The sequence below is a fragment of the Oncorhynchus tshawytscha genome, linkage group LG21 (genome assembly GCF_018296145.1).
Source record: "Oncorhynchus tshawytscha isolate Ot180627B linkage group LG21, Otsh_v2.0, whole genome shotgun sequence".
Taxonomy (NCBI): domain Eukaryota; kingdom Metazoa; phylum Chordata; class Actinopteri; order Salmoniformes; family Salmonidae; genus Oncorhynchus; species Oncorhynchus tshawytscha.
The window spans coordinates 12,443,207-12,463,698 of record NC_056449.1 but is presented as its reverse complement, the minus strand read 5'-3'; the positions used below and the strand labels follow the sequence as shown (position 1 = coordinate 12,463,698).

The 20,492-nt window shown below is 43.1% G+C and overlaps 1 protein-coding gene across 1 annotated transcript in view; it reads left to right on the top strand.

The window, feature by feature from the left end:
• The first annotated feature begins 324 nt into the window (after positions 1-324).
• Positions 325-20,492, top strand: part of LOC112220944 (neuronal acetylcholine receptor subunit alpha-7-like) — an 80,991-nt gene continuing 60,823 nt past the window's right edge. The window contains exon 1 of the mRNA XM_024382942.1: positions 325-904. Coding sequence (XP_024238710.1) covers positions 835-904 — 70 coding nt within the window. The 5' untranslated portion in view covers positions 325-834. The remainder of the gene's footprint in view (positions 905-20,492) is intronic.

The following is a 20,492-nucleotide window of genomic DNA, read 5'->3' as shown; positions in this document are numbered from 1 at the left end:
ATTTTATTTTGTGAAATATTTATGCCTATTAGGGGTTTGCGTAAAATATCACCACATTGTAATACACATTTCAGAACAACATTTATGATCAATGTAAAGTTTTAACTGTTAACACAGTTCATAGTGAACTTTTGTGTCTGCGTGTTTAATTTTTTTTTTTTTTTTTAGAAATGTTGATGTTTTTCTAAGACTCTGACCTAGACAGAGACTCAGACCTCTCTGGAAGCTCTCAGCGGTGCGCCTGACGTCATCCCCGCCACTCGTTGATTTAAAAAAAAGTGGCACGAGGAATGCGCTCGAGCAGACCAAAGGAGCAGACGAGGCGGGAAACGGGTGAGCGCGCGTAGAGAGACAGCGCGACCACAGCCACAAGTTTATCAGTGTAAGATTCACAACGTCCGAGTATTCGGACCGCGAGTAGTATTTTGTTATGCGTAAAAGTTATTTTCTTACTGTAGCCTATGCTCCGACAATTCGCCCGGGCGTATGAGAATGTTCTTTTAACAATCGTACAAGCGCAAATGTTGTTCACTATCTCTATCTCACTCATTCACTCTCCACCTCTCCCCAGCCCATCACTCTCCACCTCTGCCCAGCCCATTACTCTCCACCTCTCCTCAGCCCATGACTCTCCACCTCTGCCCAGCCCATCACTCTCCACCTCTGCCCAGCCCATTACTCTCCACCTCTGCCCAGCCCATCACTCTCCACCTCTCCTCAGCCCATCACTCTCCAACTCTCCCCAGCCCAATGCTCACACCCTGGCTGAACAAGCGCTTACTCTCTAGCCGCCAGTGAAGGCTCGAGGGTCGTCGGATTCCTGTGAACGAAAGGATGCGGTGCCGCATGTCTTTTGGACAAGGTTCGGTTGGGATCTATCTATGGATGGCGGTCCTTTTCAAAGGTATGGTTGGCTCCGAGTCCACTTCTCTCTGTTGAACTGTGTTTCATGTCTGTTTAGAGGGAATGTGGTATGAATGCTAACCCTCAGTGATAGGCTACATACTCTAATTTGAGTTTTGGGTATACACAACAAAGTAGGTTTCCGGTTTCCAGGTAATTCTGGGCACGATTTTTGACGTTTGAAATAAAAGCACAAAGGACAGAGGAAAGTGATTTTTTAAAAATCTCAAAATAACAGTTAACGTTACCTGTAAGATTGGATTGAAACACAAATACAGTTGTGATCCAACATAGTGATGGGTTTTGGGAATAGAGTAGGCCGATTTGTATTTTGATGGATTATTCTAAATAGCCTAGGTTTGAAGTGTCTTTTCCTTTCATGTCACAGTGCAGTCGGATTCATTCATGTGCTGTGGCAATCTACAGTAGGATTATGTCATCTATTCTATACAGTAGGCATAATATACCATATAACCTAATGCATATGCAGGTCGGATGCAGTTGGGGTACATTTAAAATAGTTAAAAGTGTATGTGCACAGTGTGTTGTGCTTATTCATAGGGATAATGCATTTGTTCTTAAAGCCCCCATTCCACTCCCCCAATCATCCCTGACATCTGGGTCTACTTTATATACTGTGACGCATGCACAGCACAGGGTTTACAGAGGTTTATTGGCATAGAGGCATCTCTCCAGTGTGTTGCGTGTTACTGTCTCTGTGCATTGTTTCTCTGTCTCTTTGTGTGTGTCCAGCACACAGACACCTTCCCTGTCCTCAACTACCTACTCCACTCACATCACTGGCCAGGGATGGATGGAGGGAGAGACAGGGCTTTGGTCAGACAGGGCTTTGGTCTCAGGCAGACTTGTCCTACGATTGCCAATGTCTGACAGACAGACTGGTCTTCATAACCATTTGATTGATAGTTGAAGCAGACTATCTTTTTCTAGACATTCAACTCCTTATTCCCGGTCTGATGGGGCACTGTTGTAGCCTGACTGACGTGGCTCAGGTGGAGAGCTGTGACAAATCGGTCTGGACAGGAGCCTGTTGTAAGTGCAGTATTTACACAGAAGTTGGCTTGAGCTTGGTTCTCTGAAATGTTTTTTTTTTTTAGACCTCTCGTTTCAAAACCCTACACTTGTGTTGGAAGGGGGTGGCACTCTGGGGCTGTGTGTGTGGCTGTCCATGTGAGTGTTTGAGTGAGAAAGACACAGAGGTGAACCAATTGGTAAAAAAAGCACAGCCTCCTTCATTATCTGCGCATCTTGCCTACAACATCATGGAGCCTTTCCAGACTTTGAAGTCAGGAAGACTTCAAGTTAGGTGTCAGCCAGACAGGCACTCTTGTGCATGAGGCCATGCAACGTATACGGGCAAGTGTTGGTGATCAAATCATTTACACATCAACATTCAATAATGTCTTTCAGCACCACAGATCTACTTTCAATCAATCTTAGTTTACAATACTTAAAAAAATATTCTATGAGATGCTTCTGAAGAGTAAGAGTAACTGTGGCGCAATAAAGACATCTTAAAAAAAAACAGCAGTGTTGCTGTTCTTGACACAAACCGGTGCTCCTGGCACCTACTATCATACCCCGTTCAAAGGCACTTAAATATTTTGTCTTGCCCCTTCACCCTCTGAATGGCACACATACACAATCCATGTCTCAATTGTCTCAAGGCTTAAAAATCCTTCTTTAACCTGTCTCCTCCCCTCAATTTACACTGATTGAAGTGACATAAATAAGGGATCATAGCTTTCACCTGGATTCACCTGGTCAGTCTGTCATTGAAAGAGCAGGTTTATCTCACTCAGTGTATATTTCTGTTTCCTTTGAGCCAAAAGACACTTATGAAGATATGGATTTACATATTCAATCTTACTAACATCTGTGTAAATCATAATATATATGAATACACATTCATTTGTAGCAGCAGTAAAATTACTTTTGTATAGAGTATTCCATTGTGGCGTGACATTGGATTAGATTAGGATTATATCTAGAGCCCTGAGATTAGACCCTATGTCATTATCGTTAATGTTGTACTCAGCTGTTGGTGTTCAGGAGCGACAACATTTGTCAGGACATAAAGGAACATTATTTTTCTCAAGGTAGTGTGGCTGTGGGAGATGTACTGAAGACCATTTGGAAGTAAGTTAGTTTCCTGGTGTTCTGACCACAGGAGTGTACAGTCGTGGCCAAAAGTTTTGAGAATGACACAAATATTAATTCTCACAAAGTTTGCTGCTTCCGTGTGTTTAGATATTCTTGTCAGATGTTACTATGGAATACTGAAGTATGATTACAAGCATTTCATAAGTGTCAAAGGCTTTTATTGACAATTACATGAAGTTGATGCGAAGAGTCAATATTTGCAGTGTTGTCCCTTCTTTTTCAAGACCTCTGCAATCTGCTCTGGCATGCTGTCAATTAACTTCTGGGCCACATCCTGACTGATGGCAGCCCATTCTTGTATAATCAATGCTTGGAGTTTGTCAGAATTTGTGGGTTTTTGTTTGTCCACCCGCCTCTTGAGGATTGACCACAAGTTCTCAATGGGATTAAGGTCTGGGGAGTTTCCTGGCCATGGACCCAAAATATCGATGTTTTGTTCCCCGAGCCACTTAATTATCACTTTTGCCTTATGGCAAGGTGCTACATCATGCTGGAAAATGCATTGTTCGTCACCAAACTGTTCCTGGATGGTTGGGTGAAGTTGCTCTCGGAGGATGTGTTGGTACCATTCTTTATTCATGGCTGTGTTCTTAGGCAAAATTGTGAGTGAGCCCACTCCCTTGGCTGAGAAGCAACCCCACACATGAATGGTCTCAGGATGCTTTACTGTTGGCATGACACAGGACTGATGGTAGCACTCACATTGTCTTCTCCAGACAAGCTTTTTTCCGGATGCCCCAAACAATCAGAAAGGGGATTCATCAGAGAGAATGACTTTACCCCAGTCCTCAAATCCCTGTACCTATTACAGAATATCAGTCCTTGATTTTTTTTCCTGGAGATAAGTGGCTTCTTTGCTGCCCTTCTTTTTATTTTACCTTTATTTAACCAGGCAAGTCAGTTAAGAACAAATTCTTATTTTCAATGACAGCCTAGGAACAGTGGGTTAACTGCCTGTTCAGGGGCAGAACGACAGATTTGTACCTTGTCAGCTCGGGGTTTGAACTTGCAACCTTCCCACTACTAGTCCAATGCTCTAACCACTAGGCTACCCTGCCACCTTGACACCAGGCCATCCTCCAAAACTCTTCACCTCACTGTGCGTGCAGATGCACTCACACCTGCCTGCTGCCATTACTGAGCAAGCTCTGTACTGGTGGTGCCCCGGTCCCGCAGCTGAATCAACTTTAGGAGATGGTCCTGGCGCTTGCTGGACTTTCTTGGGCGCCCTGAAGTCTTCTTCACAACAATTGAACCACTCTCCTTGAAGTTCTTGATGATCCGATAAATGGTTGATTTAGGTGAAATCTTACTGGCAGCAATATCCTTGCCTGTGAAGCCCTTTTTGTGCAAAGCAATGATGACGGCACGTGTTTCCTTGCAGGTAACCATGGTTGACAGAGGAGGAACAAGGATTCCAAGCACCACCCTCCTTTTGAAGCTTCCAATCTGTTATTCGAACTCAATCAGCATGACAGAGTGATCTCCAGCCTTGTCCTCATCAACACTCACACCTGTGTTAACGAGAGAATCACTGACATGATGTCAGCTGGTCCTTTTGTGGCAGGGCTGAAATGCAGTGGAAATGTTTTTTGGGGAATTCAGTTAATTTACATGGCAAATAGGGACTTTGCAATTAATTGCAATTCATCTTATCATTCTTCATAACATTCTGCAGCATATGTCAATTGCCATCATGCAAACGGAGGCAGCAGACTTTGTGAAAATAAATGTTTGTGTCATTCTCAATGACCACGACTGTAGATTTTCAACCACTCACATCATCTCACCCCAGACCCTATACTGCCATTACCATGCTACATTACCCTACTCCAACCCCACCCACTCTGTGAGCCCAGTGATGCAGGGTGGGAGAAAGGGTTACAACCCCAGTCACATGATGGTGGAGAGCTGGTGTGTTAATAAAAGGCGAAAGCCTGGCATTGTCAGCTGGTTTAACTTCAGCGTGCAGGCAAATGCATGTGCAAGGAGTACAGTCGCAATAGATGGGGGACATTCACACTGTGTTCACACACACACTGACTTGACTCTAATCTAGTCAGCCTTAGAAAATCACTGTCACATTTGAACTCCCTCATGTAAAATGTATAATTTCTTGCGGCATTGTTTTTATGTTGGAACTCTCTCTACTGTCTTTTTCCACTACCCCCTCTCTCCCACTCACTAGCTCTGATTTTCCCCGCTCCCTCCCTCCCTCCTCTCTTGGGCTGAGGGCTGAAATAGGTCAGTGAATATGCACACCTTTACTTTGATGTGTGAAGACAAAACAGCTGTCTGGACCCTCCACTACTCAACTGGATATCATTTTATCTAGTAAAAACACTATAGGATAACTCTAGATTAAACTGGCTTTGAGCACAATATAGAAAAATGTGCTTGAAATGGTGAAACCACCCTCTTGTGGTAAAATGAGTTCAATCTGTGTCACAAATGACACCTTACTGCCATTATAGTGCCCATAGGGCTCTGCTCAAAAGTAGTGCACTATATAGAGGATAGGGTGCCTCTTGGGATGCATTCTCTGTCTTCACAATGGGTTTTGGGTATTCCCTCTGGATTCTAAAACACTTCTAAAGAACACATCACTTCTTTAGAGTTACTGAACAGCACAAATGTATTACATATAGCTGTTTAAAACAAATCTATCCTTTATTTCTTCACCTTGGAATGGCTTTCTGACAGGCAGTTAAAAGGACACCCGTGAAAGTCTGAGTCCTAAACTTTAAAAGAGATAGATGGGCACAATTAGTAGATACAGTGCCTTTGGAAAGTATTCAGAGCCCTTTATTTTTCCACATTTTATTAGGTTACAGCCTTTCCTAAAGTTGATTAAATAATTTCCCCCCTAATCAATCTACACACAATACCCCATAATGACAAAGCAAAAACAGAATTTCTGAAATTTTTGCAAATGTATAATTTTTAAAAACTGAAATATCGTATCAGCATAAGTATTCAGACCCTTTACTCAGCACCTTTGTCATCGATTACAGCCTCGAGTCTTCTTGGGTATGACGCTACAAGCTTGGCACATCTGTATTTGGGGAGTTTCTCCCATTCTTCTCTGCAGATCCTCTCAAGCTCTGTCAGGTTGGAAAGGGAGCGTTGCTGCACAGCTATTTTCAGGTCTCTCCAGAGATGTTCGATCGGGTTCAAGTCCGGGCTCTGGCTGGGCCACTCAAGGGCATTCAGAGACTTGTCCCGAAGCCACTCCTGCGTTGTCTTGGCTGTGTGCTTAGGGTCATTGTATAGTTGGAAGGTGAACCTTCACCCCAGTCTGAGGTCCTGAGCTGGTTTTCATCAAGGATCTCTCTGTACTTTGCTCCGTTCATCTTTGCCTCGATCCTGACTAATCTCCCAGTCCCTGCCGCTGAAGAACATCCCCACTGCATGATGCTGCCACCACCATGCTTCACTGTAGGGATGGTACTAGGTATCCTCCAGACATGATGCTTGACATTCAGGCCAGAGAATCCTATTTCTCATGGTCTGAGAGTCCTTAGGTGCCTTTTGGCAAACTCCAAGCGGACAGTCATGTGCCTTTTACTGAGGAGTGGCTTCCTTCTGGCCACTCTACCATGTCGGCGCCACTCTTCCGGCGCCGGCAGAGATGGCCTCCTCGCTTCGCGTTCCTAGGAAACTATGCAGTTTTTTGTTTTTTTACGTGTTATTTCTTACATTAGTACCCCAGGTCATCTTAGGTTACATTATATACAGTCGAGAAGAACTACTGAATATAAGATCAGCGTCAACTCACCATCAGTACGACCAAGAATATGTTTTTCGCGACGCGGATCCTGCGTTCTGCCTTACAAACAGGACAACGGAGTGGATTCCATGCAGCGACCCAAAAAAAAAACGACTCCGAAAAAGAGGGAAACGAGGCGGTCTTCTGGTCAGACTCCAGAGACGGGCACACAGTGCACCACTCCCTAGCATTCTTGCCAATGTCCAGTCTCTTGACAACAAGGTTGATGAAATCCGAGCAAGGGTAGCATTCCAGAGGGACATCAGAGACTGTAATGTTCTCTGCTTCACGGAAACATGGCTCACTGGAACAACGCTATCCGAGGTGGTGCAGCCAACGGGTTTCTCCACGCATCGCGCCGACAGAGACAAACATCTTTCTGGTAAGAAGAGGGGCGGGGCGTATGCCTTATGACTAATGTGACATGGTGTGATGAAAGAAACATACAGGAACTCAAATCCTTCTGTTCACCTGATTTAGAATTCCTCACAATCAAATGTAGACCGCATTATCTACCAAGAGAATTCTCTTCGATTATAATCACAGCCGTATATATCCCCCCCCAAGCAGACACATCGATGGCTCTGAACGAACTTTATTTTACTCTCTGCAAACTGGAAACGATTTATCCGGAGGCTGCATTCATTGTAGCTGGGGATTTTAACAAGGCTAATCTGAAAACAAGACTCCCTAAATTTTATCAGCATATCGATTGCGCAACCAGGGGTGGAAAGACCGTAGATCATTGTTACTCTAACTTCCGCGACGCATATAAGGCCCTGCCCCGCCCCCCTTTCGGAAAAGCTGACCACGACTCCATTTTGTTGATCACTGCCTACAGACAGAAACTAAAACAAGAAGCTCCCACGCTGAGGTCTGTCCAACGCTGGTCCGACCAAGCTGACTCCACACTCCAAGACTGCTTCCATCACGTGGACTGGGAGATGTTTCGTATTGCATCAGACAACAACATTGACGAATACGCTGATTCGGTGTGCGAGTTCATTAGAACGTGCGTTGAAGATGTCGTTCCCATAGCAACAATTAAAACATTCCCTAACCAGAAACCGTGGATTGATGGCAGCATTCGTGTGAAACTGAAAGCGCGAACCACTGCTTTTAATCAGGGCAAGGTGTCTGGTGACATGACTGAATACAAACAGTGCAGCTATTCCCTCCGCAAGGCTATCAAACAAGCTAAGCGCCAGTACAGAGACAAAGTAGAATCTCAATTCAACGGCTCAGACACAAGAGGCATGTGGCAGGGTCTACAGTCAATCAGACCCTGGGTCTCGACCCGCCCTGTGCAACTGGGTACTGGACTTCCTGACGGGCCGCCCCCAGGTGGTGAGGGTAGGCAACAACATCTCCTCCCTGCTGATCCTCAACACTGGGGCCCCACAAGGGTGCGTTCTGAGCCCTCTCCTGTACTCCCTGTTCACCCACGACTGCGTGGCCACGCACGCCTCCAACTCAATCATCAAGTTTGCGGACGACACAACAGTGGTAGGCTTGATTACCAACAACGACGAGTGTGGTCCACTCACACAGACAGCATCGTGAAGAAGGCGCAGCAGCGCCTCTTCAACCTCAGGAGGCTGAAGAAATTCGGCTTGTCACCAAAAGCACTCACAAACTTCTACAGATGCACAATCGAGAGCATCCTGGCGGGCTGTATCACCGCCTGGTACGGCAACTGCTCCACCCTCAACCGTAAGGCTCTCCAGAGGGTAGTGAGGTCTGCACAACGCATCACCGGGGGCAAACTACCTGCCCTCCAGGACACCTACACCACCCGATGTTTCAGGAAGACCACCAGATGTCATCAAGGACATCAACCACCCGAGCCACTGCCTGTTCACCCCGCTATCATCCAGAAGGCGAGGTCAGTACAGGTGCATCAAAGCTGGGACCGAGAGACTGAAAAACAGCTTCTATCTCAAGGCCATCAGACTGTTAAACAGCCACCACTAACATTGAGTGGCTGCTGCCAACACACTGACACTGACTCAACTCCAGCCACTTTAATAATGGGAATTGATGGGAAATGATGTAAATATATCACTAGCCACTTTAAACAATGCTACCCTATATAATGTTACTTACCCTACATTATTCATCTCATATGCATACGTATATACTGTACTCTATATCATCGACTGCATCCTTATGTAATACATGTATCACTAGCCACTTTAACTATGCCACTTTGTTTACATACTCATCTCATATGTATATACTGTACCCGATACCATCTACTGTATCTTGCCTATGCTGCTCTGTACCATCACTCATTCATATATCCTTATGTACATATTCTTTATCCCCTTACACTGTGTATAAGACAGTAGTTTTGGAATTGTTAGTTAGATTACTTGTTGGTTATTACTGCATTGTCGGAACTAGAAGCACAAGCATTTCGCTACACTCGCATTAACATCTGCTAACCATGTGTATGTGACAAATAAAATTTGATTTGATTTGATTTGATTTAAAGGCTTTTTGCAAACTCCAAGCAGGCTTTCATGTGCATTTTACTGAGGAGTGGCTTCAGTCTGGCCGCTCTACCATAAAGGCCTGATTGGTGGAGTGCTGCAGAGATGGTTGTCCTTCTGGAAGGTTCTCCCATCTCCACAGAGGCACTCTAGAGCTTTGTCAGAGTGACCATTGGGTTCTTGGTCCCCTCCCTGACCAAGGCCATTCTCTTCCGATTGCTCAGTTTGGCCGGGCAGCCATGTCTAGGAAGAGTCTTGGTGGTTCCAAACTTTTTCCATTTAAGAATGAAAGAGGCCATCGTTTTCTTGTGGACCTTCAATGCTGCAAAAATGTTTTGGTACCCTTCCCCAGATCTGTGCCTCGACACAATCCTGCCTCGGTGCTCTACGGACAATTCCTTCGACCTCATGACTTGGTTTTTGCTCTGACACTCACTGTCAACTGTGGGACCTTATATAGACAGGTGTGTGCCTGTTGTAGAAACATCGTAGAAAGTTGTAGAAACATCTCAAGGATAATCAATGGAAACAGGATGCACCTGAGCTCAATTTCGAGTCTCATAGCAAAGGGTCAGAATACTTATGTAAAATAAGGTATTTCTGTTCTTTACTTTTGATAAATGTGCAAAAATGTGTAGAACCCTGTTTTTGCTTTGTCATTGTGGTATATTGTGTGTAGATTGCTGACATTTTTTTTATTTAATCAATTTTCGATTCTGTCCGTAATGTAACAAAATGTCTAAAAAGTCAATGGGTTTGAATACTTTCCGAAGGCACTGTATGGACCAAAATACATATTGCGATAAATTGCCTGAATTGATGCGATAATGATACATAGAACACTAACTTTATAACATTAATGTAACGATTTTCCTCCTCCTCGTCTGAAGAGGAGAGGCGAGAAGGATCGAGGACCAGCGTGAGGGGGTTATTAAATATTAAACTAAACACTATGAAAAACAAAACAACAAACGAGAACAAACCGAAACAGTCCTGTCTGGCGACAAACGCTGACACTGAAAACAATTACCCACAAACAAACAGTGAAACCCAGCTACCTAAGTATGATTCTCAGTCAGAGACAACTAATGACACCTGCCTCTGATTGAGAACCATACTAGGCCGAACATAGAAAAATCCCAAATCATAGAAATACAAACATAGACTGCCCACCCCAACTCTCGCCCTGACCATACTAAATAAAGACAAAACAAAGGGAAAAAATGATTCATGATTTAAAGTACTACTGTTAGTTTGATACTTGTAGCCATCAACTTCACATTTCTCTAGTATACAGCTACTTATCATAATGAATGATATCAGCTAAAAACCCTGCGATAGATGATCGGTATGGTCGGTGTCAATCATTTTGGGATTATCGTCCCAGCTCTAACAATGAGTTATATCTGTCTGTTTGCTTCTCTTCACCTCCCACAGGGGTTAATGTGTGTGTGTTTGTTTGTGTGTGTGAATGTTTGCATAGCCGCGGGTAGATGTTTTGAGTTGGGGAGCAATGCCATTTTTCGAATAAATCATTGCATGCATCTATAATCACATTTTCGTAGTGGCATACAGTTGAGCATATGCGTTGTTAGGTTTACCACACATGGGGATTTTTTTTAGCAGGGTCTGGGGATTTTTGGGGGCCTTTTAGAAACACATTTCATGCAATTCCATGTTCTTTACATGCTAGCTGACATTAGCAGAATCTTTTTTAATACATTCAAATGACAGATTAGTCTTTTCTTTTCAGGAGTAGGCATTTGCTTTCCAAACTCTACGGTTTTCTTGCTATTTGTATTTTGGAAATTTACAAAAGGCAAACTGAGAGTCGCAACCAACCATAGAAATATAATCCATAGATAGCAGTTCCCATTCAAGTCAGTACTGGCAGCCATAGTGTACCCAGGAGTTTGCCATGGTTAGAGTTTCCAAAACTCTTCTATGGATTATATGTCTATGGCCACAACGCAACAACCTGTTTTATATTTAGTATTTTGAATTATTTTATTTATGTCTGTTTCAATGGCGGTCGGTGCCGTTTAAGATGAGGGAGGCCGATTATTTTGTTCACGAGCATGGCCTTATTTCTATTACATCAAATTGGAGGACTGTCATGCATATTTCATACACCCAGTTCAATGTAACAGCTATAGGTTTAGGCTACTACAAATTTTCCCTGTACCCATCATGATGTTGCTAAAACTGATGAATGAAAGTTTACAACATAGGCTTATGACCCCTGCTGTTCGATATTCTGCTGGTCTTTTTGAGACCTTGTGTTCCTAACTGTCCCTCTGATGCATAGACTAAGAATGAGTAGAATGTACATTAGCTTTGCAGGCAATATGTTTTGTTCCATACATGATGCTCTGAGCTCATGTGTTCTCAATTCCGATACTCTGTTCTTGTGTTCTTAGATCTTGTGTTCCATACAATCTAATGTTCCATACTATAAAGTTATATATTGTATTTTTTTATATCCCTGTGGTCTGTCCCTATGTGTTTGTTGGCTTCTGGCCTGATGACCACAGACCTATAGAGAACTACTAATAGAGCCCAACCGATACTTCAGTTCACTGACATTATTGGCCGATATTGGCCTTTTACTGCTCCATCGGTAATCAATATTCAATGTATAGGAGGAAAAAAGTGAATCTAATGCTTATCTGAACATTTGTGCCATTTCGAAAAAACAAAACGTTTATTCTTTCACTGAAATATGGAACTGTTCGGGTGGCATCCATAAGTCTAAATATTGCTGTTACTTTGCACAACCTTCAATGTTATGTCATAATTACGTAAAATTCTGGCAAATTAGTTCGCAACGAGCCAGGCGGCCCAAACTGTGGAAATCCACATTTGAAGCATAGTTATTGGACAATTACTAAATAAATCACTGTACTAGAGGTCGACCGATTATGATTTTTCAACGCCCATACCGATACTGATTATTGGAGGACCAAAAAAAGCCGATACCGATCAATCGGCCGATTTTTATACAGTATACATAATTGTAATAATGACAATTACAACAATACTGAATGAACAATGAACACTTTTATTTTAACTTTATATAATACATCAATAAAATCAATTTAGTCTCAAATAAATAATGAAACATGTTCAATTTGGTTTAAATAATGCAAAAACCAAGTGTTGGCGAAGAAAGTAAAAGTGCAATATGTGCCATGTAAAAAAGCTAACTTTTAAGTTCCTTGCTCAGAACATGAGAATATATGAAAGCTGGTAGTTCCTTTTAACATGAGTCTTCAATATTCCCAGTTAAGAAGTTTTAGGTTGTAGATGCATGCCATTCCGATTAATCGGTCGACCTCTACACTGTACCTAACATCTTTACATAATTTTGGACATACGAGTTACCACAACCGGTCTCAGGGATGGCTAACTCTGGATATTCTGAGTTAGGCAAATCAACTTTTAGTTCTTGCACGTAAATGTGCCGTTAAATGTGCCGTTCTGGTGCCTCTAGGGCCATTCAGACAGCTGATTCAGGACCTTATTACTGATGAATGTGATGTTCTGGTGCCTCTAGGGCCATTCAGACAGCTGATTCAGGACCTTATTACTGATGAATGTGATGTTCTGGTGCCTCTAGGGCCATTCAGACAGCTGATTCAGGACCTTATTACTGATGAATGTGATGTTCTGGTGCCTCTAGGGCCATTCAGACAGCTGATTCAGGACCTTATTACTGATGAATGTGATGTTCTGGTGCCTCTAGGGCCATTCAGACAGCTGATTCAGGACCTTATTACTGATGAATGTGATGTTCTGGTGCCTCTAGGGCCATTCAGACAGCTGATTCAGGACCTTATTACTGATGAATGTGATGTTCTGGTGCCTCTAGGGCCATTCAGACAGCTGATTCAGGACCTTATTACTGATGAATGTGATGTTCTGGTGCCTCTAGGGCCATTCAGACAGCTGATTCAGGACCTTATTACTGATGAATGTGATGTTCTGGTGCCTCTAGGGCCATTCAGACAGCTGATTCAGGACCTTATAACTGATGAATGTGATGTTCTGGTGCCTCTAGGGCCATTCAGACAGCTGATTCAGGACCTTATTACTGATGAATGTGATGTTCTGGTGCCTCTAGGGCCATTCAGATAGCTGATTCAGGACATTATTACTGATGAATGTGATGTTCTGGTGCCTCTAGGGCCATTCAGACAGCTGATTCAGGACCTTATTACTGATGAATGTGATGTTCTGGTGCCTCTAGGGCCATTCAGACAGCGGATTCAGGACCTTATTACTGATGAATGTGATGTTCTGGTGCCTCTAGGGCCATTCAGACAGCTGATTCAGGACCTTATTACTGATGAATGTGATGTTCTGGTGCCTCTAGGGCCATTCAGACAGCTGATTCAGGACCTTATTACTGATGAATGTGATGTTCTGGTGCCTCTAGGGCCATTCAGACAGCTGATTCAGGACCTTATTACTGATGAATGTGATGTTCTGGTGCCTCTAGGGCCATTCAGACAGCTGATTCAGGACCTTATTACTGATGAATGTGATGTTCTGGTGCCTCTAGGGCCATTCAGACAGCTGATTCAGGACCTTATTACTGATGAATGTGATGTTCTGGTGCCTCTAGGGCCATTCAGACAGCTGATTCAGGACCTTATTACTGATGAATGTGATGTTCTGGTGCCTCTAGGGCTATTCAGACAGCTGATTCAGGACCTTATTACTGATGAATGTGATGTTCTGGTGCCTCTAGGGCTATTCAGACAGCTGATTCAGGACCTTATTACTGATGAATGTGATGTTCTGGTGCCTCTAGGGCCATTCAGACAGCTGATTCAGGACCTTATTACTGATGAATGTGATGTTCTGGTGCCTCTAGGGCCATTCAGACAGCTGATTCAGGACCTTATTACTGATGAATGTGATGTTCTGGTGCCTCTAGGGCCATTCAGACAGCTGATTCAGGACCTTATTACTGATGAATGTGATGTTCTGGTGCCTCTAGGGCCATTCAGACAGCTGATTCAGGACCTTATTACTGATGAATGAGTTAGTTTTTTATCACTGTGTTTCTCTTTCTGCTTGCTCTTTGTATTTATATTTAGATTTGTGTATTTTCTGTAACTTCTGTAATTTAGGGCTCATCTGTAAAAGAGACCTTGGTTTTAGTATGACTCCCCGATTAAATAAAGGTTAAATAAAAAAATTCAATAAAATAGCACTTTTCAATGGCAATTTATGAAAATTTAGTGTGGAAAATTACACTTTTTAATTTCCCTGCTGTTAAACCGTATATCGGCAGTAAGTTTTGTCCCCCCGAATATCGGAATCGGTATCGGACCCAAAAAATAAATATTATCTAAATAATATCTAAATATTGGTCGAGCTCTAACTACTAACCTACATATACTGGTCTCCCGACTCCATGTCCATTGGGACTAATTTGACTAGGGACTCTCCGTAGGGACCCTTGTTCTGTGTGCCTGGCATGGCCAAGTCTCCTTAGGGACGGACCCTTGTTATGCACCCTTGTTTTAGCTACAGTGACACAGTAGTTAAGTGATTATGAATTGGTATAATTAGCCTAGTCATCAATAGTAGTTCAGTTCTGCCTATTTGGACCAGTCTGCCCAAGAATTACACCCTCTGTCTGTCTGACTTGGTGCAGTAGGAGGAACTCTTAATTCTAGGCTTCAGCCTGTGCCTTGTGTCTGGAGCTGAATGTGGGATGCACATCTGAGTGTACTGACCCAGTAAAGAGTCTCAGATGGGGCATGATCACTGAGTAGGGAGGGATGGAGGAATGGAAGAAGGGAGGAATGGAGCGATGGAAGGAAGGAGGGGTATGAGAGTGTCAGCCAGCCTTATGTGTGTGTGTGTGTGTGTGTGTGTGTGTGTGTGTGTGTGTGTGTGTGTGTGTGTGTGTGTGTGTGTGTGTGTGTGTGTGTGTGTGTGTGTGTGTGTGTGTGTGTGTGTGTGAAGGGGAGGGAGGATGTCTTGTCTCAGCTTCTGTTTGCAGATGCTACCCAGAACAGAGGCTTATTTCCTGATTCATGTGTTCAGGGTAAATCAGCCCACAAGGAAGAACACATTAGCACACAGACAACGCTCTTTATACGTCTACAAGGCGGGGAACCATCATCACTAGATAATCTATTCGGACACTTCTTCTTCAGGCTTTCTCAGCCTACCAGTTATAGTCTCGAAAACCTGACCCTAGGCAGTAGTGACTAAGTTCGGTTTTCAATGACGGACTATTTTGGCATCTTCGATAAAGAAAAAAAAATCTGGGGAGGCTCTTCTTCAGACAGACAACTCCCCAACATATCACGAGGCAGACACATACCAAAACGTTGCGATTTGAAACCAAAGTTTGCAGGCAAAACCTTTGCAGTGGTCTTAGTGAAGGTGGTTAATGCAAACTAGCCCCTTGCGAAATGCACTAATTTAAAATGACTCCCGTGATGATATTCATCTTTCGAGCTACTATTCTGTATTTTATTGAAGCGGATAAGGTAGTAACACAGGCAGTGAAGTAGTTCCTCTATGTCTAAAGAGTCCGTCATTGAAACCAGACCCGAGTCTCTGTTGCCTAGGGTCTGATTTTCAAGACTATATCAGCTCAGATCTCTTTTAAAGCTAATCCTTTTGATCCCAGGCTGTGTCACAACCGGCCGTGACTGGGAATCCCATAGGGCGGCACACAATTGGCCCAGCGTCGTCCTTGTTAGGGGAGGGTTTGGCCGGGGGGGGGGGCTTTACTTGGCTCATCGCACTCTAGCGACTCCTTGTGGTGGTCCGGATGCCTGCAGGCTGACTTTGGTCGTCAGTTGAAAAGTGTTTCCTCTGATACATTGGTGTGGCTGGCTTCCGGGTTAAGCGGGCGGGTGTTAAGGAGCGCGGGTCATGTTTCGGAGGACACATGACTCAACCTTTGCCTCTCCTGAGCCTGTTGGGAAGTTGCAATGATGAGACAAGGTCATCATTGAAATTGGGAGAAAAAGGGGGTAAAATACAGCAAAACAGTTTTTTTACACTTCACTTGCACAGCACAAGCTCCATGCTAGTAAGCATGTCCAATTTGGAGCTGTTTAAAAATAGCAACACAGAACTGCATGTAGTATTTTCTGCATGCTATGGTGAACAAATGTTACTCACTATTAGGGCGGCTAAACAGAGACTCGGTGAATCAGTAAGGTTTGGGTGACGGGACAGCTGAACCAAAAAGAGCTCTAATATTAATGCCTAGATTGAGAGAGGGAGAGGAAAGAGAGATCAAGGAAGTGACAGATAGGCAGAGAGAGAGAGGTGGGAGAGGGGAAGGGGATATGGAGAATGACAGATGGAGAGAGATGGTTGTTTACTGTCTGTCATTCTTGCTGAGGGTGTAAATGAATTACGTGTTAGTGTGTGGGCTGTGCAGCTCCAATTCTAACTGTGGAGTTATGACTGACTCTTAAGTATACCACTTTACCTAACCCTCCCCTCATATTCCCTCCCACTCTCGCCACTCTAACACCCACAAACTTGCCTGCCATTCTCTCTCTCGTTCCCTTCCTCTGTTCTCTTCAGTTCTTTCACTCTGTCCTGTGACTGTGAGAACTCCAATACCTCAGAGAGAAACCTGCTGTCAATGAACAGTGAGACACTCCTCTCACCTGTCCAGACTAGGAATGACTGTATTTGTAACAAAGAATTCCTCTTTAGGACATTGTAGACATGGCTGAGATTCATGATTCCTGGCCCTACTAAGAAATAGATTATTCACACCATTAGGATTTTATGTCTTTTACTAAGCTCAAGTAAGTTATAAGGTTAATATCCATATTAATATAAAATGTGTGTTTTAGCTGGAACATGTATGCGTGTATGTGTCTGGAAGTTGCTTTGGGGTTTTTATGCCCTGTCTGGACAATAATCTGGGATCAAAAGACACGTATTAGTGTGTGTGTGTAGAGGCCTGAGGTGTGCTGTGATTGGGTTGCTGGTGATTCAGGCACATAGCTCAAGCAGAGAAAACAGCAGGAGAGAGAGAGAGATAGAGAGTTAGAGAGAGAGTGTTAGAGAGAGCCCTGTCGATGTTAATGGGGGCCTGAGAGAGAGAGAGAGAGAACACCTGACCACTGTGACTGACCCAAAATTAAGGAAATATTTGACTGTACAGTCTCAGTGAGCATAGCCTTGCTATTGAGAAATGACACCGTAGGCAGAACTGGCTCTCAAGAGAAGGCAGACTATGTACACACTGCCCACAAAATGAGGGGGAATCTGAGCTGCACTTTCTAACCTCCTGCCAAATGTATGACCATTTTAGAGACACATATTTCCCTCAGATTACAAAGACCCACAAAGAATTCGAAAGCAAATCCAATTTTGATAAACTCCCATATTGTAACGGTTTTCTTGTGTCGAAGGAGAGGCGGACCAAAACGCAGCGTGGTTATTATTCATGGTTCTTTAATAAAGAAACTATACATGAATAGACTAACAAAACCAATAAATGTGGAAAAATCCAAAACAGCCCTATCTGGTGCAAACACAGAGACAGGAACACTCACCCACCAAAACCCAACACAAAACATGCTACCTAAATATGGCTCCCAATCAGAGACAATGACTAACACCTGCCTCTGATTGAGAACCATATCAGGCCCAAACACAGAAACAGACAAACAAGACATCCAACATAGAATGCCCACTCAGATCACACCCTGACCAAACAAAACATAGAACATACAAAGCAAACTATGGTCAGGGTGTGACACATATCTACTTGGTGAAATACCACAGTGCTCTATCTGTGCACGTGCCTGGTTTTACCCATAATGCACTTCACTTAATTAACATCATAAAGGCATGAATGACACGACACACATTTTCAGGACATAAACATCTCAATCAAGGTGCTAAACCGTGCCTTAAGTTACACATTCCAATGTTACCAATTATCCTCCCCGGGACAATCAAATAGGTTCGCATGGACCACAACACAGTTTAAACACTGCACTCCCTGTTTACCAGTCACAACATGAATAAATTCTCTACAATTACGAGGGAAAATAAAGTAGGTATTTTTAGACTCTGTAGCTTAAATTGAGTGTTTTAATTGTTAAACACAGAAGTTTGTCTCACGGTTAGTTGCAGGTGGTCTCACAAACAGACTGATAGGAAGAGACAGAGAGATACTCTATCCATTAAATCACTCCTCCCCACCTCTCCTTCGGTAGGCACAAGAGAGGTTTAAGGGAGGTCTATCGAATCCCTGGTTAATAACAGGAAAGGTCTTGCCATTTAAATCTCCTCCCGTGTGTGAGTGTGTGTGTGAGCGTGTGTGACAGACACTGAGACAACAGAGATGCCGTTTTTCTAATGGAATGAAGAGATGATGCATATCAGGAGAGTGTATGTGTTCTGTGATTGTGTGTTGTATGTCGTTTGTGACTCCATAAACACACAAACTCACTTAAAAACCAACCAGAAACAATCAGAGATGACTTTCTCTTTGTCAGTCAAGGAGCCGCTACAATCCTCCCGGCAGTCATGTAACAGAAGAGCTTTAATGAGTAGCTTATGTTATCACACTGTTTTATTGGGGGATGGAGAGGGAGAGATGAAGAGAAAGAGGGAGATGTTGAGAGAGCGGGGGGTGAGGTAAAAAATGGAGAGATGGAGAAGATGCAGAGAGAGATCCTCACAGATGTTATCTGAGACATGACTTTCTGTGTTCCTTCCTTTCATCTCTCTGTGTTTGATTGAGTACCATGCGGCGTCTGCTAGATGAAGCCTCAGCCTCTCTGCTTCTCATGGCTCTTTAAAGAAAACAAGCTCAGAGTAGCCTTACCGAGTCCTGTTGTAAGCTGTGTTACACCATGCTGATATTTTGTTTGGGAATTCAAGTTTGTGTAACATGTTTCATTAGATTACCACATCCCAGCCTGTAAGTCATTTAACCACATCTTCACAAGGCTTTCCTCTGTGAGAGCTTGGAGTGTGAGAGGGTGCGTCTCAAATGGTTGAGCGTCCCTATTCCCTATATAGTGCACTGTTTTTTTTACTAGGGCCCATGGTGACTCCATAAACACACAAAGGGCTCTGATCAAAAGGAGGGCACTATATAAGGAATAGCTAGGGTGCCATTTTGGATGCACACAGAGTGAGTTTTTAATCTGCCATCATTCACCTTATTAGTTTAGGTGTGTGTGTGTATATTAGAGGTTGACCGATTATGATTTTTCAACGCCGATACCGATTATTGGAGGGCCAAAAAAAGCCGATAACGATTAATCGGCCAATTTTTATATATATATATATATATCTTTGTAATAATGACAATTACAACAATACTGAATGAACAATGAACACTTTTATTTTAATTACTACATAAATAAAATCTATTAGGTCTCAAATAAATAATGAAACATGCTCAATTTGGTTTAAATAATGCAAAAACACAGTGTGTCACGAACGCCATCAGGGTGGAAATGACCGAACCAAGGTCCAGCATGGTGAGCATACATTTTTTTAAATGTAGCCAACAAAACAAAGAATACGGAAACGACCGTGAAGCTTACTTCGGCTATACAGGCCACTAACAAAGACAACTACCCACAACTAAGATGGCAAAACAGGCTGCCTAAGTATGATACCCAATCAGAGACAACGATAGACAGCTGTCCCTGATTGAGAACCATGCCCGGCCAAAACATAGAAACAGAAAACATAGAAATAAAGAAACTAAAATGCCCACCCTAGTCACACCCTGGCCTAACCAAAATAGAGAATAAAAGCCTCTCTATGGCCAGGGCGTGACACAGTGTTGGAGAAGAAAGTAAAAGTGCAATATATGCCATGTAAAAAAGCTAACGTCTAAGTTCCTTGCTCAGAACATATGAAAGCTGGTGGTTCAATATTCCCAGTTCTTCAATATTCCCAGTTAAGAAGTTTTAGGTTGTAGTTATTATAGGAATTATGACGCATCGACTATTTCTCTCTATACCATTTGTATTTCATATACCTTTGACTATTGGATATTCTAATAGGCACATTTAGTTTTGCCAGCCTAAACTCAGGTGTTGATAGTAATGCTTGATTCACAGCACCTAAGAGTGGCTGGCAAACGCAGTAAAGTTTTGATGAATGCT